Raw genomic sequence first — 25,354 nt, 5'->3', positions numbered from 1 at the left:
GAGTGGTGTCTGCGTTTTTCAGCACAGACCTTCCAGCATGGAGAGCATTTTCCTGTGCACACCAACTGTCCTTAATATGTAATAACCCGTCAAATGAAAATGTACCCTAATGTTCAATGGAGTAGAAGCTCATGGGTAGAATTGTCTACTGGAGTCTTATGTTTCTTTGATGCTATTTTCAGGACTAGCTGCAGTCAATAGGAGAGGTTCTCACTGTTTCTAGAAGATGTCACATTAGGGCTGGACACAGTCCAAGAACAATGCAGCCAATGTCCCTTAAATGTGCAGCTGGCATATGACTTTTCTGAGCGCTCTCTGTTGTCAGTGGAAGTACTGAGCTAAAGGATCCTGAATTCCACGCCAGTTTCTTTGCGTTTTTTTTTTTTTCTATATAAATCAGTGGTCTACAAACTGTGTCCCTTTGCTTGCCTTTATCCAGCCCTTGAGGCACCGTTGCTCCCACTGACACCAATGATGGGGCACCGTTGCTCCCACTGACACCAATGATGGGGCACCGTTGCTCCCACTGACACCAATGATGGGGCACCGTTGCTCCCACTGACACCAATGATGGGGCACCGTTGCTCCCACTGACACCAATGATGGGGCACCGTTGCTCCCACTGACACCAATGATGGGGCACCGTTGCTCCCACTGACACCAATGATGGGGCACCGTTGCTCCCACTGACACCAATGATGGGGCACCGTTGCTCCCACTGACACCAATGATGGGGCACCGTTGCTCCCACTGACACCAATGATGGGGCACCGTTGCTCCCACTGACACCAATGATGGGGCACCGTTGCTCCCACTGACACCAATGATGGGGCACCGTTGCTCCCACTGACACCAATGATGGGGCACCGTTGCTCCCACTGACACCAATGATGGGGCACCGTTGCTCCCACTCAAAACCAATGATGGGGCACCGTTGCTCCCACTCAAAACCAATGATGGGGCACCGTTGCTCCCACTCAAAACCAATGATGGGGCACCGTTGCTCCCACTCAAAACCAATGATGGGGCACCGTTGCTCCCACTCAAAACCAATGATGGGGCACCGTTGCTCCCACTCAAAACCAATGATGGGGCACCGTTGCTCCCACTCAAAACCAATGATGGGGCACCGTTGCTCCCACTCAAAACCAATGATGGGGCACCGTTGCTCCCACTCAAAACCAATGATGGGGCACCGTTGCTCCCACTCCAAAACCAATGATGGGGGCACCGTTGCTCCCACTCCAAAACCAATGATGGGGGCACCGTTGCTCCCACTCCAAAACCAATGATGGGGGCACCGTTCCTCCCACGACAAAACCAATGATGGGGGCACCGTTCCTCCCACGACAAAACCAATGATGGGGCACCGTTCCTCCCACTAAAAACCAGTGATGGGGGCACCCTTCCTCCCACTAAAAACCAGTGATGGGGGCACCCTTCCTCCCACTAAAAACCAGTGATGGGGGCACCCTTCCTCCCACTAAAAACCAGTGATGGGGCACCCTTCCTCCCACTAAAAACCAGTGATGGGGCACCCTTCCTCCCACTAAAAACCAGTGATGGGGCACCGTTCCTCCCACTAAAAACCAATGATGGGGCACCGTTCCTCCCACTAAAACCAATGAGGGGCACCATATACTGATGCCAAGGATTTTTTACATTTCCAGTGACCACAGTCCGGCCCTCCTAAAGCCTGAAGGACAGTTAACTGGCCCTTGGTTTAGGGCTGCAACTAATAATTATTTTTAAAATCGATTAGTTGGCCGATTTTATTGTTTCGATTAATCGGATAATAGCCTTAAATAAAAGTGTGGTGTATAATTTAATATGTAAAGTTTTTTATTAAAAGGCAATTTATTCTTAAATATCTCTATGCAGTGGTAAATATAAATAATCAACTATATGGTTAGGGAGCAAAATCTCGAATCCACTCTGAGAATAACAGACAGAAGAGTTAGTGCCGGTTCACACTGCTGCGCTGTGAATTTGTTCCGTTTTTTTGTCCCGTGTGAGGTGCGATTTTACTGCGAATTTCAGGAGTTGGACATAGCTGCGATTGATGTTCTAGCCAATGGAATCATAATGTAAAAACTTCCTGTGTACTTCCTGGTTTTTGTGGAGAGTAGTGTGGTGGAATTCGCACATATCTGAACTAACAATGCGATTCCAGAACGATTTACACTGATGTCTATGGAGACTAAATTCGCAACGCTGTAAACTCGCGCAAGACCCTTTTTTTTTTTTTCATCGCATCACATTCGTAGAGGAATCGCAACGCATGTATGTGAACGACCGTCATTGAAAACAATGACTTTAGGGATGACATGCGAATTTAGAATGTTTTTGACGCATCACATTCGTTATGAACTCACATCAGTGTGAACCGGCACTTATACTGTACAGTATATACTATTGGAGGTTGAATCTGGTAAATTTCATCAGACTCAGAGATCACATTTTTTATTTAGACCCCTTTCACACTTGGGCGCATGTAATGTGCCATGCTCCCACATAATGTGTCCTGCCTTCTTGAAATGGGCCGTGCCCCCACGTAATGGGTGGGAGTATGAGTAATGGATAATCAACAAAAGTATATATAAAAATAGATTATTTTATTACAAAATAACAATAACATACACTAGAAATTCCTATAAAATATTCCTAAAATCATTAGAAAGGATAACAATGCATATAATGTTGCTTTATTCTTGGATCAACACCAAGAAATCCCATCATGTTTTGGAAAAGCAGGGGGAATAAGAGTAAATATATTCATTTCCTTCCTCGGGGAATAGATGAAAGTGAACAGTTATATGTCTGATAAAAGAAAAAAGGTTTTATTACAGTATAGTATATAACATGTTGGGATTTCTTGTTGATCATACTCCCACCCGCACCATCCCCCTAAGGGCAGTCTTTTCCACAACTGTTTCTCTATGGCATGTGGTGGGAGTTTTCTTGGGATTAACTCTTCCTTTCTAATTTGCCGCCACGTAATGTGCCGTGCCCCACGTAATTTGCCCTGCCTCCTTGAAATGTGGCCTGCCCTCATGTAATGTGCCCTGCTCCCACGTAATGTGGCATGCCTCCATGTAAAAGTTTACTTTAAATGTAATTGTAATGCCTTCTATTACCTCCAGTCTCTCAGCCTCCACCTTCTCTGGGCTCAGATGCTGATCTTCCCTGCACACAGTCTTTAAAGTATTTTTTTTTTTTAAACGACAAACATGTTATACTTACCTGCTCTGTGTAATGGTTTTGCACAGAGCGGCCCTGATTCTCCTCTTCTGGGGTCCCTCACCGATGCTTCTGGCTCCTGCCTTTAGAGTGCCCCAATAGCAAGCTGCAAATTATAGTATAGAGTGCCCCTATAGCAAGGTAAAAAACTTCTGCCTTTAGAGCCACTCACTTCCTGCCCAAGGACTACATGTCCCATGAGGCATTGCTCCTCACACATTCACTTTTACAAGTTCTCAGGCACTTACTGACATGTATGGATGGTGTACTGAGCTGTATCTGTGCTGCATTGTATTTCCTGATATGTAAACAAATATTGCATTCTGTATGCAGGCCAACTAATCGGCTGGCCAATTAATCGATTATGAAAATGGTTGACAACTATTTTCATAATCGATTAGTTGTCGATTAATTGATTAGTTGTTTCAGCCCTACATGGTTTAGAAAGTTTGGAGACCTCTGGTATAAATAAATATTAATGTGTCCATGTTTGATTCAAGCCTTTATTAAATGCAGCTTTTTTTTTTTTTCCTACTTCAGATCATCAAGAAAGACTATACGGGGAGTCACCAGAACACCTCGCAGACGACGCTCTAAATCTCCAGTCCTCCACCCCCCAAAGTTTACACACTGCAGCGCAAAGACATCTTGCAGCACTCAGCTAAAGCACAAGTCCCTCTGCGACGCTTCAGACGGAGGCTCCGCCATCAGTCGTTCGGCCACCGGCGATCCACCAAGCACTACTCTTAATGTCAATGGATACAGGAGATTTGGCCTTGAGCCTTCGGAGTTATCTCCATCAGAGACCTCCTCCCAGGTACTCGTTTCCCTGGATCCTGGGACAAGCTCCAAGGCCGGTTTGCCTTCAGATTTCCACTCTGTGTCGAAGCTCAGCACCGCCACAAAATGTACTTGCAACGATGGGGGGGATTGCCAGTGTGACAACTGGCAAAACATGGAAGTCTATTCCTTCTCGGGCTTACGAGACATGCTAACCGAGTGCGAGAAGACTGTGAAGGAGGACTGCTCTCAGCCTTTACAAAACAGAACTCATGCTGGTGGCTCCAATGCCTCCGGTTCCCCTCGCTCTTGCTCAGAGCAGGCCCGAGCCTCGGTTGATGATGTCACCATCGAAGACCTGGCCGGGTACATGGAATACTACTTGTATATTCCAAAGAAAATGTCCCACATGGCAGAAATGATGTACACCTAAGCATTCAGCATCATCAGGGAGTTGACCATGAACCGCATGTTGCCAAGTGAAATCTTTGGGCCTTCAATCATTTGGTGTTTATTATTAAATCTGTCATCTGCGTTCTGCACAGTTTGTCTAGAAATTTCAAGAGTGTCTGGCTTCAAAAAGGCTACCAGTGTGTTTTTTTTTTTTTTTTCCACTTGAAGGGGTTCCCACTGTTTAAGAAAAATGGGATGTATGTTTCCTTTGCTTACTAAACCCCATGGTAGGTAGACACTACCAAAAAATGACACTACCAAAAAATGAGAAAAAGGGGGGATGCTAACACCCCCATCTCTGCCAGCGCTCCTTTTAAAAGTATCGGCAACCATGAACCTGGATATGCAGAGCTTCACTTCAGTCTGTGACAGAGCATTGTGTACAGCAAGCTTCAGGCAGCTTTGTTAAAGCAACTCTCCAATATATTATCCATTTTTGGATAATGTTTTAAAAGTTGAGGCTACGTCAAGTAAATGGGTACTCAACATGTGAAGCCATATAATTGCCCATACAACGCCAACAAACTACGGTACCCAAAATTATCTGTGGGTGATTCTTTAAGGGATAAGTTCACTTTTGGAACATGTTTTAGTGCCTGCCTCTTCTCCCCCTCCTTGTGACAGTGGGCAGAGGATCTTCTCCCCGCACCCGCTGTCAGAATTTAAAAACCGAGCAGCCGCGTCATTCATTCTCAGAGCTCTGTGAATGAATGAACTACATCTACCATTGGCCTCCGGCCTATGGCTTGTAGTTTTCAATGATCTGTGAGGGCACTCGTAGTTCATGGATTCTTTCTGCCAGTAAAAAAAAAATAATCAATGTATGTTTTTTTTACTTGCAAAAAGATGTACTTTTTTTTTTTTTTTTTTTTTGTAAAAGCTTTACTTAAAGTGGTTGTGAACCCTTACAGACCACTTTGACCTACAGGTAAGCCTAGATTAAAGTGGATGTAAACCCAATGTCATCCTTTCTAAACTACTGCCATAGGGGTTATCTATAAGGATATACATGCCTCCTGCATGTATCTTTACCTGTCAAATGTCTCCCCTCTGTCTGATATGAGATCCGAAAAACTGCAGATTCTGTGGGCGGGTCTGTTGTCTGGAGCTCGGTGGGTGGAGTTGTGATGTCAGTAGACTCCCCGCCCACCTCTACACTCCCCTTGTCAATATGCATTTTCTCCTGTGTATTTCTAACACTGAACTTCTGCTATGATCTCTAACATCCAGTGAAAAGACAGGAAAGTAACCACATGACTTCCGCATGCCAAATTATGCTGAGGTGTGGAACATCCAATCCTGGCAGAGCTGCTGAAGAAAGGAGTGGGGGAGGGAATTAAAAAATAATGCATGTCTTAGGCTAGTGCACGAGATATGTAAATCACCTGTCACTCACAGCAAGGGGGAGGATTTGACAAAGTTTTTCTTTGTCAAGATTTATCTCACTGAACAATAAAAGAGGATTGCTCAGAGATGGATTAACTCTTTGTGGCAAGACTGGGCTCAAATGATAGGAAATCGTATACTCTACATTATGACATAAAAAATACAAATTTCAGGTTTACATCCACTTTAAGGTTTACCTGTAGGTCCAAGAAATATCTCCTAAACCTACACTGTTTAGGAGATATTTGCAACAAGACAGACACTGCTGTCTGCGGCGCATGCGCCATAGACAGCGGCGCGCAGGCGCACTGAGCATGCCACTGCTAACGGCGATATGCCGTTAGTGGCGGCTTCCGTGCGCATGCGCGGGTGTGACGTCATCGCGGCTCCGGCCAATTGCAGCGCCAGAGCCACGATACCCAGCAAGAAGATGGACGCTCCGTAGCAGAGGGGACAGCGGTGACATCGCAGGCTCCTGTGTCAGGTAAGTAACACTTAATGGGCTACTATGCGATGCATAGTAGCCCATTATGCTTTACCTTTGCAGGGAAACAAAGAGGAAGTAAACTCATCAGGGTTTGCTTCCTCTTTAACCTTTAAAACATGGGTACGCAATCTGTGGCCCTCAAGCTGTTGCGGAACTACATGTCCCATCATGCCTCTGTATTTGGAGTCATGCTTGTTTAACTGACAGCCTTGCAATGCCTCATGGAACTTGTAGTTCCGCAACAGGCAGAGAGCCACAGGTTGAGCACCCATGCTTTAAAAGCTCTTACCGGCCACGATATTAGAGCTAATTGTGAATAATGGCCTCACTCTGGCATTCACTCTGATGGTATAATGCAGGTCACAAATTTTAAAACTCCCCCCACAACTTTATTGCTGTCACATGAGGAACCAATAGCCCCCTATGTGATAGCATTTTTGCAAGAACCAGTTCTCTTTATTGGGATGTTACGGTCAGGATTGGCCCTGCACTCCACTGTGCCTAATACAGCACAGATTATGCTCCATTAGCTGCTTAGCACTGCCAGGAAATTACTTCTCTGAACCAGGAGGTGATGTAATACATGTTATTTTTGGTTCCTCCACCAGGAAGGGGGTCAGAGAACGGTTGTTTGTTGAGCTCCCTCCAACCTAACTAACAAAACCTGCTATGCCAGTCTCTGCCCCCTGCAGATGGGACAGCAGAGCATGGGATACATGGCAGGTTTCCATTCCCATGGCTGTAGGAGTGACGGGTTACCGGATTCACTTTCAGGAGGCTGCTCGCAGACCTCAAACTTGCTTCCCCATTCAAATCTGTGTTTTAATGCCCTTGAAGGTTGCTTTCAAGTCTTTAACAAAGTTGTTGGAATCTTTGGTAAATTCTTTATAAAAGCTTGCTGTACACTGTTCGAGTTGAAGCTTGTTACACTTGAGTGCTGCATAAATGCACATGTTTAGCTGCACTGTGATTGGTGAGATTAGTACTGGCAGATGACGAGGATGCAGTGCCACTTGCAGCAGCTTTTCTAATGTGTCTGATTTTTTTTTTTTTTTTTTTCCCCCTGCAAAGAGAAGTTGGCTGCTGGTAATGCACAGGACTCCTAGGTATAAGGTAGTCACCTCAGATATACAGATTAATAAGGCATTAACTACTTTCTACTACTTAAAAAAAAAAACAAAAAAGTAAGGCGTTTAACTTGTTTCCGCTGGTTGAGTATCTAGAATAATGTTGCAATGTAATTATTAAAGCTGACCTCCAGACACAAATTTAATGCTGCTCTGTATTCATTAATACAATGTTATGTATGATTAATGCAAACAAGTTATACCAAGTGTATGTACCTTTTTATTGGCTTGGTATCTGCCTCAGTACAGCAGAGCACAGACAGAGAGGGTGAAGCCATACAATGAGCCGGTCTGTGTGTTCTGCAGTGCTCATTTTCTCAAAAGAGATGCGCTGATAGGAAAGAGCAGAGAAACAAAATGATCAGTCTGCTACTTCTCCTTCGTTGTTTAATCCTACGCTGGGGGAGGAGCAAGACCTTTAAGTGTTAATTGCAGCAAAAAAAAAAAAACTGTTTTTCTGCCCTGCCAGCCAAGGACTGTGCTGTGTAAATCTCAGGACTGGATGGACAGGAATACAAATCCTTTGGCAGGTAAAACATCTCCTCGTTACACGAGTTTCACCAGTTTGCCTGGAGTTCAGCTTTAAATTAGCACTGCAGTGTGGAAATGTCAGCTCCATGCAGCTCTATGAAGTGGTGCTAGATTAACAAACGCTGAGAAATTGACAGCACAGATTTCAAAAGATTTATTGTACCGCGCTGTGTGATCGATTAATTATCCTGTCACCAGAATGAATACTGTGTGTTTATTGAGGATAATAAACCGCTTTGAATATTGCATTTGATCTACAAATAGATGAAACCATTACAAGGCATAGATAGTACTTCTGCACATTGTACTATTAGAGTGAATAGGATGGTGTGTACACAGGGTAGGTTAGTGCAGCGGCCACCTCATTGCCCCCCGATAGGAAAGATGGGGGATAAGAACTGATTTTTATTCTCCTTGGTTCATCTCATTGTCTACTGTTTTGGGTTTGTGGAAAGCATTGAAGTATGCTTTGATTTTTTTTTTGGTTGGTTTACTGTTGATAAAGATTTCTACATTTCAAAGCATTCTATTATGTTTTTTTTTAATGTTAAAGTATATCTAAGACCCAAATGTGTTTTTTTTTTTTTTTTTTTTTGTCAGGCTGGCTGCACCCTATTGGAGAGATTTCCCCTTAACTTCCTGTGCTGGAGACACATCAGGAAATGAGAGGAAATCATTCTAAAGTGAGATAATCTTCTCTTAGACACACGTCCCCCATTGGAAGATTTCCTCTACTTCCTGTTCTGGTGACAGCTATAATATATTAGGTTGTGATTTTCATTTATAGCCTGCAGGGGGAAATTGAGAAGGATCCAACACTGGCAGTGGCTCAGCAGACATAAACAGCACTGAGGTTGTGTTTTGGAACCTCTGTCAGTCTTTTGATTTCCCCTGCCAAGTTCTCCCACTTGTATCTGTAAAGGGTAAGTTCACCTTCACAGAAAAATCTGTAAGGTGAACGTACACTGGACCCCCTCCTCATCCCCCCCCCCCCCCCTAGTTTTGCTGTACCTGAGTCCCGCCATCCCCCGCTCTGACACATTCGGTTGCCGATTCACCGGTCTGGAGATTTGAAATCCCTGTGGCATAAACTTCTAAACGTACCTCGTAAAGGTACATATAGGAGGCATTCTAATCGGTCGGCCCCTTCACATGGACGGCGCCAACCAATCAGAACCCACCTAGCCTGTCCTGTCAGCGCCGCAGAAGAGGAGAGAAAGCCACTGGGATTTCAAATCCCTGGACCAGTAAAGCAGCGACTCAAACTCTCACAGCGGGTGATCGCAGGGACTCTGGGACCTGGGGGGGGTCCAGTGTAAGTTCACCTTACAGATTTTCTGTAAAGGTGAACTTGCCCTTTAAGAAGAAATCAAAACAGACGGGGTCTCTTTATAATGGAAAATTGATCAAAACTTTTTTTCTGTTGCAGAGTGTGTGGCTTAGAATCCCAGCCATGTTTTGCTTTCTGTGTTCTTCTTGGAAGATTCAACGTCTTTACAATATTTGTCCTGGTGAGCGCTGTGATGGCAACTTTCTAAAGGTAGCCTTACACGGCTCTAACTTCCAATGATGCCTGCTGAATTGGTGGCTGGCCTATTCGGGTTGACAAACTTTAAAGCCCAACTCTGGGCAAAATGTTTTTTTTCCCCATGCAGTGAGGTTGTGCCAGCACTGCAAGGGTCAACTGCTCGTTTTTTTTTTTTTTTTTTTTTTGTAGGAGTGAGCATAGTTTATACTCGCCTGATCCTTCTCTCCTCCAGAGGTGGACTGTTTATGGTCTATGGTGCCTGCTCTGGGCTTGCTGACGTCAGGAACAGTCTATTTTCAAGACCGCTGGAGAGTAGGAGCGCCAGACCAGTCGTGTGCGGGGAGGATCGGATAAGTACACCCCCGCTCTCCTCTCCAGTTATATAAAACAAGCAGCTAAGCTGTGCAGTGCAGGCACTGTCCCGCTGTATGGGGGGAAAAATGAAATTGGCTGGAGTTGAATTTTAAATATTGACTGGTGACACTGTTCAGGTTTTCAGATAGCCGTGGGAGATTCCTCCATCCACGTTGTTTTGCATGGATGGAGAAATGTAAGTCTGTATAGCTAGTTGTGAAGTCAGAAGGTTTTTTTTTTTTTATTATTATTTTAATACATTCTGTGCATTAAGATAATTAACCTTCTGTGTGCAGCGGCCCCCCTAATACTTACCTGAGCCCCATCTCTATCCAGCAATGTTGCAGGAGAGACTCTGCTGTCTGGGACTCTCCTTCTGCATTAGCTGAGACAACAGAAGAGCGCCATTGGCTCCCGCTTCTGTCAATCAAACTCGGTTAGCCAATCGGGAGAGAGCGGGGGTTGGGCCGAACCACAGCTCGGTGTCTGAATGGATACATGGAGCTGCAGCTCGGGTGCCCCCATAGCCAGCTGCTGGCTGTAGGGGCACTTAACAGGAGCTCCAGCCAGGGACCTGAGAAGAGGAGGATCCGGGCTGCACTGTGCAAAACCACTACACAGACCAGGTAAGTATAACATGTTTGTTATTTTAAAACACAAAAAAAACAAGACGTTAATATCACCATATATGTTACAGCTTCCTTGTACACTCTCCTTTTAAATCTGCCTACATCTGTGTACTGAAAGGACCTGCCTGATTGGATACAGAGTACATGGACTGCTTCGGTACACTCTGATTTATAGTTTTCATAAACGTAGATTGTACATGCAGCTTGTAACATGTATGGCCAACTTAAGAGGAAGGGGAGCTGCACTCAATTCCTGTTGTCTCTGGGGAAGGAAATCTCCCTAACAGGTTACATTGGAGCCGGTTCCTATCCATCTGGAACTAAAACAAAGTTTGGGCTGTAGATTTGTTTTGCAAAAAAAAAAAGAGTTCTGAAATGAAATTGCCATAGACGTCAAATGACCCTTTAAGTGAAATCCGTTTTACTAATTATGTTCAGGGCTATCTGCATACATGACATTGACGCCAATAATCCTCTGTCTGAAGTCTGGATTGTCCTTTGTAATACTGTACATTACCTGTGTTATCATTGTCCATCCTGTCCTCAGAATCGCAGGTGGGATACTGATCTGCTCATAAAGATGCAGCGGTGTGGAGGATCGCTGTACGGTATCGGTCATTTCCAGCCCTGAAATGTGCGATTCTCGAGCTCGGAGGGGACAAAATGGATCCATTTTTAAAACGCTTTGTCCTGCCGCTATTTTTGAAGTGGCTTCCTGGGAAAATACTTCTGTTCTTGCAGTGTTACATCAATGTTGGTCATGTTGAAACTGTGTGTTTAAAAATAGAAGAATTTAGATTCTGGGTTGTGAACTGAGAGAATGACTTAGAAGAAATCTAGATGTTTCCCTATTGCAGTGGTCTCTTCCAGACAGCGTTGGATTGGGATGTGCTGGAACACAGTCGTTTTCTGTAAGCCAAATAAAACATGCTGTACAACAAGTCATTTCATTGTTTTGATCAGTCTTTGCTCAGGGAATGTTCTGCTCTGGGATCAGGGGGTGAATCGCTTGGATTTAACTGAGATTAATCGTGAAATGTAGCGTTCGATTGCTGACAAATGGAGCAAAGTGACTGCGTCCCTACAATGCTGTCAATGTACCCCCCTCTGTACTCCTCATACCAGTGCTTCCTTCATCTCACCTGACAAAACTCCCCAGGCGCTTGCATGTGACCTGCTCCATGTGACAGTGTTCAGGCCTAGCAGCCAATGACTAGGCCTAAGCACCATCACATGACAGGAAGTGGCGTCACTGCTGATTTCAAAGCTGAAAGGTGCAGTGAAGGACAAGCTGGCATTGTAAGTATAAGGGGGTCATTGAGTGCTTGTTGCAGATATAATTTGATAGATCAATTGCCCTCTAAAATCTCCTGTGATTAATCATGAAGAATAGCCAATAATTGCTAACTGATCATGCCCTATGACAGTAATAGCGAACCTTGGCACCCAGATGTTTTGGAACTACATTTCCCATGATGCTCATGCATTCTGCAGTGTATTTGCGCATCATGGGAAATGTAGTTCCAAAACATCTGGGGTGCCAAGGTTCGCCATCACTGCCCTATGGTGTAACAGTGAGCAATCATACAAAGGCAGAGCATTGTACAATCACATGATTAACCACTTCAAGACCAGGCCTTTTTCAGACATTTGTTGTTTACAAGTTAAAATCTGTATTTTTTTTGTTAGAACCCCCAAACATTAGAAATATTTTTTTTTTAGCAGAGACCCTAGAGAATAAAATGGTGGCGGTTGCAATATTTTATGTCGCACTGTATTTGCGCAGCAGTCTTTCAAACACAATATTTTTGGGAAAATATACATTTCAATGAATTAAAAAAATAAAACTAAACAGTAAAGTTAGTCCAATTTTTTTAAATAATATGAAAGATGATGTTACGCCGAGTAGATGGATACCTAACATGTCACTTTTTAAAATTGCGCACACTTATGGAATGGCGACAAGCTACGGTGCTTAAAAATATCCATAGGCGACGCCTTAAATTTTTTTATCAGTTGCCTGTTTATTTATTTTCATTTATTTTTACACGGTTCCTTTTAACCGCTTGCGGACCAGCCACTGTTATTATACTGTGGCACGTCGCCTCGTTCAAACGAATCGCTGTAGGTGTATGTCGGCTCGTGAACTCAATTTTGTGGGCGCGCGCTCCCATTGGCCAGTGGGGGAGCCAATCAGCGGGTCCAGCGGACTCTATGTCCTCCAGCCACCCACGATCATTCCCTGCAGTGACCGAATGGAGATCTGCCTGTGTTAACAAGGCAGATCTCTGTTCTGAAAGGGAAGATCACACGGATCCTGTCACACTGTCCCCCATACAGTTAGAAAACACAAACAGGGAACACATTAAACCCCTTGATCGGCCCTGATGTTAACCCCTTCCCTGCCAGTGTCATTAGTACAATAACAGTGCATATTTTTAGCACTGATCACTGGAATAATGTCACTGGTTCCCAAAAAAAAAGTGTAAAAAATGTCCTCTGATCTGTCCGATGCAATGTGGCAGTCCTGCTAATAATCACTGATCGCCGCCATTGCTTAAAAAAAAAAAAAAAAAATTAAATAATAATAAAAATGACATGAATCTATCCCCTATTTTGTAGATGTGATAACTCTTACTACAATTTTTATTTATTTTCAACCAAAAATATGTAGCAGAATACATATTGGCCTAAACTGCTGAAAATATTTTTTTTTTTAGTTTTGTACAATTTTTTTTTTTTAATGTTTTATAGCAGAAAAACTTTTTTTTTTTTTTTTTTTTTCAAAATTGTTGCTCATTTTTTGATATAAAACAAAAAACGCAGAGGAAATTACATTTTTTTTTTGGGTACAGTGTTGCATGACCGCGCAATTGTCAGTTAAAGCAATGCAGTGCTGTATTGCCCACTTCCGGCCTGGTCAGGAAGTGGGTAAATCCTTCCAGGGCTGAAGTGGTTAAAAAAAAATTCTAATCGCTTTTATTGCTGTCATAAGGGATGTAAACATCCCTTGCGACAGCAAAAGGCACTCTTTTTATGGAGGGATCTGGGGTCTGAAAGACCCCAAACCCCTCTGCACTTAAAAATATTTAAAATGCCAAGATTCGCATTTTTTTAAAACACTGGATTTTTTAAAAACTGATACCTTTGGCTGCTGCGTAAACCGTTGATGTTGTGATGTCGCTTCTGGGTTGCTACATCGGAGACTCGATCAAAGACAATTCCGGCATCTGCAGGCATTGCATCGGTGCAGCCACCTGAGCAAAATGACGTAGAGATGCGTGATTTTGCGGAAAGTGGTTAAGACGACACACCGTCATTTTAGCAATGCAGGGATTATTACTATTTACTACTGAGAGTATGTGCCCAAGAGGAGTGCTGTGGTTGGTATGAGAGTGAAGAGCATGTGCCGGAGGGGAGTGCTGTTGGTATGAGAGCAAAGAGCATGTGCCGGAGGGGAGTGCTGATGGTATGAGAGTGAATTACATGTGTCGGAGAGGAGTGCTGTTGTTATAGAGCAAGGGTCTTCAAACTATGGCCCTCCAGTTGTTCAAGAACTAAAATTTCCATCATGCTTAGTCATGTCTGTGAATGTCAGAGATTTACAATGCCTCATGGGACATGTAGTTCCGCAACTGCTAGAGGGCTGTAGTTTGAGGATCCCTAGTACAGAGTGAAGAGCATGTACCGGAGAGGAGTGCTGATGATATGAGAGTGAATTACATGTGCCGGAGAGGAGTGCTGTTGGTATGAGAGTAAGGAGTATGTGCCGGAGAGGAATGCAAAGAGTGTGACGTTCTACACCACAGGTGTCAAACACAGGGCCCGTGGGCTGAATCTGCCCCTCCAGGTCATTTCACGTGGCCCTCTCCTGCAGCTGTGGTACCCCCCTCGTCTCCGCCCCCACCTTGTCTCAGCAGTAGAGAGGACAACAGAACTGCCAGATCCTGTGCTTCTCCGTGCAGCTGTGGAGAGGCTCACCTGCCACCCTCCTGTCACAGCAGTCGGCAACAGAGAGGGGGACAGAACTCCTCTTACAGATCCTGCCCATCTCTGTGCAGCCAGAAACACCCCCTCGTCTCTGCCTCCCCTGGTCTCAGCAGACTCTGGTAGCTGACTCCAGCCCTCCTCCAGACCCTGCACTTTCTGCTTTCCAGCCCAGCCCCCAGCTTCTTCCCAGCAGCAGCACATGGTAAGGGGGACGCACTGTGATGTAAGGGTTGGTGGGATGTTCTAGTCTTACAGATACAACCGGCCCTTTGAGGACAACCAGAATGCTGATGTGGCCCACAATGGAATTGAGTTTGACACCCCTGGTCTACACTTTGTTCAGGAGATTGTTCAGCATACAAAGACACAGTGAGAGAGAGATCCCTGCATCCACATTACTTGTGTCAATGGCAGGGATCTGTGGGTTTGTTTTATTCAACCCAATGAAAAAAATTCAGCATGCATTTCCCTGCTTTAGGCTAGTCATACTTCAATATCTACCATGGAATGAACAAAAAGAAATCAATAGAACCCTCCATCAATGCTAAATAAGGATGGTGGAATCTCCCCTTCCAGCTACTGTATTCTAATGCCCAAAGCTGACAGAACACCTGAACCATGATTTTATCCAGTCACTATTCGGCCAACACTTTTCACCCTAGCTCCTTTGATTATTTAATCCAAGTTTGTGAGCCAGGTGGTGCCGGCAAAGCCACCCACAGCTTGATTGACTAGCATTAATATTGAGGCAACCCTGTAACCAGTATAAGGCCCCTTTCACGCTGCCGCGACTTGAAAGACACGCGATTTGGCCACAATTTCAGGGAATGCCTGTGTAAACATGAGGTCTGTGGACCTCAACTCGCATCAAAGTCAGACCAAAGTAGTACAGGGACTACTTTGAAGTTGCACAGATATAAATGGTTATCATTGGGAATCATGGGTATGACCTGTCATGCAACTCTGATGTTTAAAGTCGCAGGAAAAGTTGCACAAGTGTGAAAGGGGCCTAAGTGAAGTTCAATCTACATTCCTACCTCCATGGACAATGCGTGGGTCATTCTGATTGGGCAAATCTCTGACACTTCCTTTTAGTACAAACTTGCCCACCCCATTCTGCAAAAAAAAAAAAGATAAGCAAATGGCGCAAGGCAGGAGCTGCCCACTTATAAACCAGTGAACAGGAAAAAAAAAAAAAAAAAAACAAGCTGTAGTTAAATCTATAAATTCCTTTTTAACCCCAAAAAGTCCATGTAAAGAAGTCCATAAATTTTGTATCCTGCTTCACACAACCCCAGCTACTGCTCCTCATAAGAGTGAAGCTAAAAAGAACAGCAGAGGACACCAGACTAAGTGCAGTAAAAACTGTGCCCTACTACTGCGCTTAGTCTGGTGCCCTCTGCTGTTTTTTTTTTTGTTTACCCACCCCATTCTGCAGCCTACACATTCCTACTAACCAGCAAGACAGGCCATTAAGAGTCTATAACAATGTGTGGAAGTGCCGGAGCTTTGTCCAATCAGGGTGGCCCTTGATTTGGTCGCCGTGGTGGAGACTGCTGCAGATATGTCCAAAAGTCACTTCAAAGCTATTAGACAACTAGCATATTTCCCAAAAGGTCAGCCGTGCCAGGCCTGTATTTCAGCACGTCATCTGATACCACCCAGAATTACATTTTTCTTTCCAAGTGAATGAAGGCATTTAGAGTACATCTATGATTGTAGTGTCGGAAATCTTACCCACTAAGGGCTCATTTACACTTGCTTTGGCTTCAACACACATTAATGCCTAGTTTACACTTACTTCAAAATAAGGCTTCAGACTCCCTTTGTTAAAGCTCTCTGAACGCTAGTCAAAGCTCCTGCCACTAAATGAAATGGTTAGCTTACAGTCCTGTTTACACCTTGCTTTTGCTTTGCTTCAAAAATAATACCCTATGTAGCTTCAGTGGAGCTTCAAAGTGTCTTCAAAGCCTCCATAGAAGTCAATGGCAAAGCTTGCTTGAAGCCCCACCAAAGGCTCACCGGAGCCCCACCAAAGGCTCATCGGAGACCCAAGCAAAAGCAAGATGTAAACAGGACTGTAAGCTGACCATTTTATTTAGTGACAGGGGCTTTGACTGGCATTCAGAGCGCTTTAACAAAGTTACAAAGCCTTGTTTTGAAGAAAGTGTAAACTAGCCCTTACATTAGATATCCTACTGCATTCCACTCTAGGATATCTTTTGCCTGTAGAAAACGTTATTGTAGGCCTACTGACATCAATAAAATGGACAGCTGATTCACATCCCTCTCTTTAGCACTCCTGTAAAATATCCAGACTGTTTCGGGAAGCAGGACCCCCTTCTACTACAGTTGCATGATAGTAAAATCTTTTTTTTTTATATGCTTGTGAATCTCTGTGTGCAGATATACAGCTACACTTGTGACTGTCAATGCAAACATTCACCTTCCACCCCCTTCCTTTCTGGTCCTTCTGTGACCTCCAGGTCCTCCCTTTAAGGTTCCCTCTAAAATACTGCAGACACGCAACGTGTGCTATTTCTGAGGTCATGACACAACATTGTATATTGTTATTCTAAGGGATTGAGGATTACGTAATGGTCACACATGTAATGGCTTGGAACAATTCTGTGGCCCGACACCCTCCTTTCTCTCTAATTTTATATCTGAGGAACGATGGGAAAGCTTCGGGCTGCACTCTAATCCTGCCACCAAATTAGACCCAGAGAATGGCCACGTTACACGTCAATGGCCATCGAAGTAATCTGTGTCAGATCAGGTTTCTCAGCCACATCACAGAAAGAGTTTACCCAGCAGAAGTTGGCCGATAATGCCCCTGGGAATGCTGCGGAGAACAGGTGCCTCTGACAATGCACACTCCCTCCACATCCAGGCAAATTATTTTTACTTACACGGCTGGCTAGGATAGAGGTTGGTTGAAGGGGTTTTGCCATGGTTATAAGAAACTGAACCTAAACCAGATCCCTCTGCTTTGGGTGAAACCTGGTATGGGTCTCCTCTGTAGGTAAAGATCACACTTTAGCTGCTGTCTCTGGTTCAGGTTAGTTTTTCATATGTCCCCAGAACAGGAAAGAGAAGGGAATTTAACCCATTAGAGATAACCGTAAAAACGTGTCCCAACCCTTCCCCCAATCTATGCAAAATGAAAAATCGCCAACTTTAACCACTTCCAGTCCGTGGCCTGAACTGGAAGTGGTTACAGTTGTCGCTTTTTCATTAATTCATCCTCTCCTACATTAAAAAAAAACTATTTAGACCCCTAAACATTTTTTATTTTATTCTTTTAAGCAGAAGCCCTAGAGAGAAGGAGCGAAGGCCACTTTAGCGACTTGGAAACCAGTCGCAGGCCACAATGAGCGTAAAGGGCGGTTGGCAGGTCTGTGTCCACTCTGCATATGTAGAGCAGACACGGACGCAGCCCGCTCTACCCCATGGGCCCTCCGATCCGCCCAGACAGAAGGGGACAGATCCCCTTTTTTTTCAAGCAGATCGGATTGCAGATAGGCGGGTGTAAACAGACACAAGTCAGTTTACATCTGCTGCTCTATAGAGGTGAATGGAGAGTCCGTTTTGAGTCCACCTGAAAAACAGACAGGCGGATCCGATCAGACTGATCATGTGAAAGAGGCCTAAGGTTGCCCCTCAGCGGTTTACCTGCACCTCAACTGACCTCAATCTTCACTTCCTCAGGATTCCTGCAGCTGGCTGCTGGCTGTCCTCCAGGGCTGGTACTGCCGGTGGGTACTGCTGACAGGTGCTGGTACTGCTGGTGGGTACTGGTACTACTGACTGGTACTGCTGGTGGGTACTGGTACTGATGGCGGGTACTGCTACTGCTGGTTGGTACTGATGGTGGGTACTAATACTGATGACTCGTACTGCTTGCTGGTACTGATACTGATGACTGGTTCTGGTACTGCTGGCTGGTACTGATACTGATGACTGGTACTGCTGGCTGGTACTGGTTCTGATGGCTGGTACTGATGAATGGTAATGCTGGCTGGTACTGGTACTGCTGGCTGGTACTGATGACTGGTACTGCTGGCAGGTGCTGGTACTGATGGCTGGTACTGGTACTGCTGGCGGGTACTGTTACTGATGGCTGCTGTCCCAGATCGCGGGTTCCCGTGTCCCGACCCACAATCCCCGAGCATAATTGTGACAGAAGTACGCGGCTGCAGTAGAGAGCAGAGCCGATGCTTCCTGTCACAGGCGGAGTACATTTGGTATCACTCCGCCTATGAAGGAGCCGGCGCTATACAGGAAGCATTGGCTCTGCTTCCTCTAGCGGCGGCTCCGTTCTTCGTGCTAATGCTCGGAGAATGCCCTTGTAATAGCATGGGCCATGACAGGTCCTCTTTATAGAGAGATCTGGGGTCTCTCCTCTGGTCTCCAATGCAGCTGATCAGACACAGATCGGTCTTATAGGCTGCCTCACTGGCCGGTAACAGGAAGGTAAACAAAGAAGCGGAAGTGATTAAATCCTGGTCGCTTCCAATTTCTGACGTCACACAGTGAGAGGAACAACATCAGTTTCTCTCACTTGTCCCAGGAACCAGATGCCACGCATCAGGAGAGCTCGGTAAAGGCGGCAGGAGAAGGGTGGGACCCCCTTTTGCCACTTGTAAAAGTAATCCAGCAGCTTTATAGCCGCTAGGATTGCTTTTACCTTGAAGTGACTCGCCGGCTGAAAAAAATGACATTTCGGTACCTGTACGTTGCTGGACGGGAAGCAATTAAAGTATCTAAACCCGAAACAAAAAAACTTTAATATGTGGTGGCTACATTCATTTTCTTTTTTAGTTTGGTTTCCACCCTTTATTTTCACCAGGGGATCTTGCCAATAGCACATGTCCTGTCCCACGGTGTCAGTGATCACACGGCGTGCTATATCTCTGGAGGAGCAGCCATTGTCACCCTAGGATGCTATCCTGAGTTGAACTACAAACACCCCCTCTTCTCTATTGCCAGGAGGCATAGAGGGTTAGTTCAGAAAACTGGGGTTTCAGCATAGTTACGACACTGAATTTCCAGCAGGATGAACGGGTATTTTTGTGTACAGAAATTATACTGTGCCTTAAAAAAAGAAAGGTAATTCAGCCATCACATTAGTAAGCTGCAGCAAATTCGGTTTTGTCCTTGGGTTTAAACAAACCTAGAGGCTCCATGCACACTGGCTTAAAAATCGCTGCTTCTACAGGAGTTTTGTTTTTTGCTTGTAGAAGCAGCTTAACCACTTCAGCCCCGGAAGATTTTACCCCCTTCCTGACCAGAGCACTTTTTGCGATTCGGCACTGTGTCGCTTTAACTGACAATTGCGCGGTCGTGCGACGTTGTACCCAAACAAAATTGACGGGTTTTTTTCGAACAAATAGAGCTTTCTTTTGGTGATATTTGATCACCCCTGCAGTTTTTATTTTCTGCGCTATAAACAAAGAGCGTCAATTTTGGAAAAAAAGCAATATTTTTTACTTTTTGCTATAATAAATATCCCCCAAAAATATATAAAAAAAACATTTTTCCTCAGTTTAGGCCGATATGTATTCTTCTACATATTTTAGGTGAAAAAAAAAAAAATGCAATAAGCGTATATTGATTGGTTTGCGCAAAAGTTATAGTGTCTACAAAATAGGGGATAGTTTTATGGCATTTTTATTGTGAATTTTTTTTTTAAATTAGTCATGGCGGCGATCTGTGATTTTTATCATGACTGCGACATTATGGCGGACACATCGGACACTTGACACTATTTTGGGACCATTGACCATTGCTATAAAAACGCACTGATTACTGTGTAAATGACACTGGCAGGGAAGGGGTTAACCACTAGGGGGCGATTAAGGGGTTAAGTGTGTCCTAGGGAGTGATTCTAACTGTGGGGGGAGGGGCTACCTAGGACATGACATCACTGCTCCCGATCACAGGGAGCAGTAGATCTCTGTCATGACACAAGGCAGAACGGAGAAATGCCTTGCTTACATAGGCATCTCCCTGTTCTACCTCTCAACACCGCAATCGCGGGCCGCCGGAGAACATCGAGTTCCCGGGACCTGCGGGCGCGCTCCCGTGGCAGGTGCACGCGCCTGAAAGGGGGCAAATTTAAAGGGACGTACCCGTACGCCATTTGCCTGCCTGTGCTATTGTGCCGACGTACATCTGTGTGCGGTGGTCGGCGAGCGGTTAATGTAATCCTTCAAGTATGTGTCCATACACATTAGGACGATTCCAGGCATATTTTGAGCTCAACATTTAGAGCAGCCTTTCCCAACCTTTTGAACACAGAGGAACCCTTGAAATAACTCTTTGGTATGAGGGAACCCTTGCAAAAATGACTATACCTACAGCCCAAGATACATTAGTATGATGGTCAATAGCAAGAATGCTCCCTACACTTGTGGTCATTGCGAAGAATTAACCCCTTACATATAGCTAAAAAGATCAATGGTGTCAGTGGGAACTTATCTGAGAAGCAGAAATTGTTCATTGCTCAAGGGACCCCTAGTAGCCTCTGGGTGAACCCTAGGGTTCCACTGAACCCTGGTTGAGAAACCCTGGTTTAGATGCAGGAAAAAAAAAACCTCTTCTTCTGGTTTGCGTTTCTGATTGGAGCTTTCTAGCAAAAAAAAAAAAAAAAAATGCAAAACTCTCTTCAACTCGTCTAAACTTTGTACAAAAAACGCTCTATATGAGTTTTTTTTCTTGCAAGGGAATTGGCATATTTTAAAGCCCAGTATGCATGGAGCCTAAAGGCTCCAAAGAAGTTGAATAGGTCAGTTTTTGTAATTCAATGATCCTCCTCCATAGTATATTTCCCAGTTCTCATAAGTACATGGTCAGTCCCACTCTAGTGACAGAATTTTACATTTCTTACCAGCCATTCTCATCCAGGGTTCTGTGGAACCATAAGGTTCCTCATAGGATAGCTAGGGTTTCTTTGAGCTGTGGCTAATTGACCCCAACATTTGATAGCATCTCTATAGTTCTAGAGCCAGTATCACTTGATATCCAGAGACGTGACTCCAATACTCTTTTTAGCATTCTGTATAGGATGCATTTTGACCACCACTGTAAGATAGGCTTTCTTCCTACTGACCGCTAATGTAAGATGCATTTTTCACCACTTATCTCTAATGAATTGGGCATGGGTTCCCCAAGTCCTGAACATTATTTCATGGTTTTATTTGGGACAAAAAAAAGGTTGATAAAAGCAGGTCTAAGCTAAGCAACCTGCAAGATCTTTTTAGATTTGGGGGGGGGGTATGAATTTCTTAACACCCTGATGGTAATCCAGTAGGTAGGAAGGAATGACACCTTTACAGATTTATTGTCACTCTTATAGATAGCTACAAAGATTACTGTCATGCTGCTACCATCAAATGGGAGGTTAATTAACCAAACCTCAGGGGAACCCCTAGAAACCTCTGGAGGAACCCTGGTTGAGAATGGATGGTCTAAGTAGTGACAGGGTTACTTTAAATGAAGAGCCTTCAGCTTCAAACCTATTTTTGCATATTTTAATCCTCTTTTACCCACCTGTTGTAAAAAAAAAGTTTACATACCTCAATAGCTCAAGCTGAAGTCTGCACAAAAAAAAAGAGAGGAGACAGCGTGCCTCAAAGGAAACAGCTCTCCCTCAATAGCTCATAGTGCCCCAGAAATCCTGTATCATGTATAAAATAAATATTGTATGCTTATAGCAAAAAAATAAAATACAAAACATTGATTTAAAAATTTAATTCAACTCAAACTTTAAAATAAATACTGGATTTTATGCTCGGCTAGTGTGCATACCTTTGATTAACAGTGGCACTGTATCTATCTATTCCTTTTAGGCATTCCAAGGACCCGATCTTCTCAGCCAACATCTTAAATTCTCCAAACTCATCACAGCTTGCAGCTCCATGATTCCCTGTGGTGCTATCTTCTCCTTCCAAAACCAGAAGACCATAAACAGTTTATTTTCTACAACGCTTTCTCCAGGGGAATTAATAGAGCAGCGTGTGCAGTGAATCATTACTTTTCTATTTCAAGAATCTCATTTCATAAAAAAAAAAAAAAAAAAAGATAACACTAAAAATATGTTCGTATAAATAACAGTAGATGTTCTCTGAATGGTTTACTAGGAATTTCAGTGAACTTGTCACCCGTTCCTGAGTCGCAATACCACGACCAGATCCGCTGGATCAATTTTCGGGAAAGATGGAGATTTAAAAGGAATTTTTTCCAGGGAGGAACATGGAGGTGACCCTTGCAAATGTTAGTTATGGGACTGTCATGCCAACCTTCTGTCTTCAGTACTTACAATGGCAATTCCCATGTTTCTGATAGGTCAGGTTCTTTTAAACCACATCTTCTTTATATCTCTCAGAAGCTCTGGTGCTAAGATCTCAGCACTGGAGTTGTATAAAGTAATACATTTGAGTGTCTTATTTCGTTACTTTCTATGTGCTGCATCCAAGGGTGGGTGTCCGCTAGCACTGATCACCAATGAAAGGGCAATATCCCCACTGACCGAAGTGCTTTTAGTAAAGACCCAAAAATCATTTTAGGGTTTCCCCTGGGGTAATACTGATGATGCACTAGACCAGCGGCCTCCAAACTTTCTAAACAAAGGGCTTCAGGCTTTATGGTAGGCCAGAGTGTGGCCTGTGGGAGTAGAAAATGTCCTGGTGTCAGTGGGACTAAACAATGCCCCCATTCTTGTGAGAATCAGAGCAGAAAGCCACCGCTCACCTATGCTCATCCTAATAGGGATATGGGTAGGGTACATGTGAAAACCTCAGTCAATACCGCTCCTCAGACCATGCCCCCCTGATATGTTTTACCCCGCCTGTCGGGGCTTAATCAGAGAGGTCATATGATTAAACCCCAGTGGGCTGGGCGAAACACGTCAACGGCATGATCGGAGAAGTGGCATGAGGCTTTCACATGTACACATCTCTATTAGATGTGTACGGATTTCTGCTCTAATTCTCACTTGATGAGTTATGCCCCGTACACACGATCGGACTTTCCGACAACAAAACCGTGGATTTTTGTTCAAAAGATGTTGGCTCCAACTTGTCTTGCATACGCACGGTCACACAAATGTTGGCCAAAAATTACGAACGTAGTGACGTACGTGATATCTCCATTACGAACGCTGGTTTTGCAAGACCGACTGCTTCCGGCTCATAGTTGATTCCAAGCATGCGTGGACTTTTGTCCGACGGACTTGTGTACACATGATCGGAAAGTCCGACAACAATCATTTGTAGGCGGAAAATTTGAGAACCTGCTAGCCAACATTTGTTGGCGGAAAGTCAGACAACAAATGTTCGATGGAGCATATTACACGGTCGGACTTTCCGCCAACACGCTCAAATCCAACATTTGTTGTCGGAAAATCCGATCGTGTGTACGGGGCATTACTCTTTACACCAGCATCCCTACAATCCTGAACACCAACAGGACTTTACACCCCAGCTTGGAGTGGAATCACTAAGTACAAATACGCCACTCTTGATATCAGTGGGATGAATGGTGCCTCATCAATAGCGTCATTGGGAGGATTGGTGCCCCGTTCTTGGTGTCAGTGGGAGGAATGGTGCCCCATCGATGGTGTCAGCATGGAGGAATGGTGCCCCATGGATGGAGTCAGTGGAAGGAATGGTGCCCCAAGAGCTGAATGTCGGCAAGCAAACGGCCAAATCTGGCTCCTGGGCTACAATTTGAAGACCACTGCACTAGAAAATGCAGGTCTCATACGACTAAATCTTTCATAATGGCGTTGACTTGTATGTGGCTGTCCCAAAAGCTGGAGCCACATCCTGGGATGCCTCCTACAAGTCTATGAGGCTTCAGGTGAAGGTGCAACCGGTGCTGAAGTGGATTTCTGCCCAACGTAGAGTAAACATTGCACAGGACCTGGCTCTAGTATAAAGGTGAGTAAGATGCTGGTGGTTAATGGAGGTAACCTCAAGATCAAAGGCATGCAGTAGAAGACTTTAGTTGGCAAATAAAGTTGTCCTCAAGGTACACATGACAGTAGCAGCTCAAAATATGTGCCTACTGAAAATATACCATTTAACAATTAATGAAAATCTATTGAAGAACAATGAATGATGTTCATGCCAACAATGTACTATTATCTCCAGCAAAAGTGATAATAAATCTTGGTAGGAATTTATAGTGTATGTAAAGTCAAACCTGTTATTTTGGATGGGGTGGGAAAGGGCTGGACCCTCCATCAAGTTTCTATTGCCATCGGTGTCACCTCTCTCCTCTATTCATCCTGATGACCTCGTCACCGACACTGTCAATGGTGAGAAGATACCCAAAAGGTTAAAGGAGAACTCCACTTTTGTGTAAAAAAAATAATGATAAAAAAAAATTATAACATAAAATTACTACACAAGCCACTTTGTAATTTCATGTTTTTAAAAATGACTTTTGTATTTCAATCTGAAGTTGCTTTAGTTTTTAAAAATGTTAAAAACAGTTGAATGCAATATGGCAACCTGGAGGCGTTCTGTACAATGCTGGTGTATAGAACGCTCACAAAAATATAATTTTCTGCTTGTGTGATTGGCTCACTGATTTCCTAGGATGTGAGTGCCAAGATAAAAAAATAACATTGTAGGCACCCCCTACAACAGGAATTTCATTTTTTGGTGAGATACTCCCTAATGGTTAACTACTTCTAAAGGGATGCAGACACTGCTGCTTTTCTCATCAGAACACAGAGAGTGTATCGGGTGATTATAATAAACCAGACCCTCCCATTCAGAAATCAATCTGCAAAGGACATGGGGAAACGGCTTTTTCTTCAGAGCAAAAATAGGCAGGA

At 44.2% G+C, this 25,354-nt stretch overlaps 1 protein-coding gene and 1 long non-coding RNA gene across 2 annotated transcripts in view; one reads left to right on the top strand and one right to left on the bottom strand.

The window, feature by feature from the left end:
• The window catches only part of OSER1 (oxidative stress responsive serine rich 1), a 47,506-nt gene extending 36,046 nt beyond the window's left edge, over window positions 1-11,460 (top strand). The window contains exon 4 of the mRNA XM_073607594.1: window positions 3,781-11,460. Within this exon, the coding sequence (XP_073463695.1) occupies window positions 3,781-4,453 (673 nt within the window). The 3' untranslated portion in view covers window positions 4,454-11,460. The remainder of the gene's footprint in view (window positions 1-3,780) is intronic.
• Window positions 11,461-13,660: 2,200 nt separating this feature from the next.
• Window positions 13,661-24,820, bottom strand: LOC141113746 (uncharacterized). The gene is made up of 3 exons (XR_012236813.1): window positions 24,715-24,820; window positions 22,318-22,453; window positions 13,661-13,772 (listed from the first exon to the last, which is right to left on the bottom strand). It is a non-coding gene; the product is annotated as an uncharacterized lncRNA (long non-coding RNA).
• Between the last annotated feature and the right edge of the window lie 534 nt (window positions 24,821-25,354).

This window comes from Aquarana catesbeiana, linkage group LG12 (assembly GCF_042186555.1).
Source record: "Aquarana catesbeiana isolate 2022-GZ linkage group LG12, ASM4218655v1, whole genome shotgun sequence".
NCBI classification, from domain to species: Eukaryota; Metazoa; Chordata; class Amphibia; order Anura; family Ranidae; genus Aquarana; species Aquarana catesbeiana.
The sequence above is the reverse complement of the archived record's forward strand: the minus strand, read 5'-3'. Positions and strand labels throughout refer to the sequence as shown.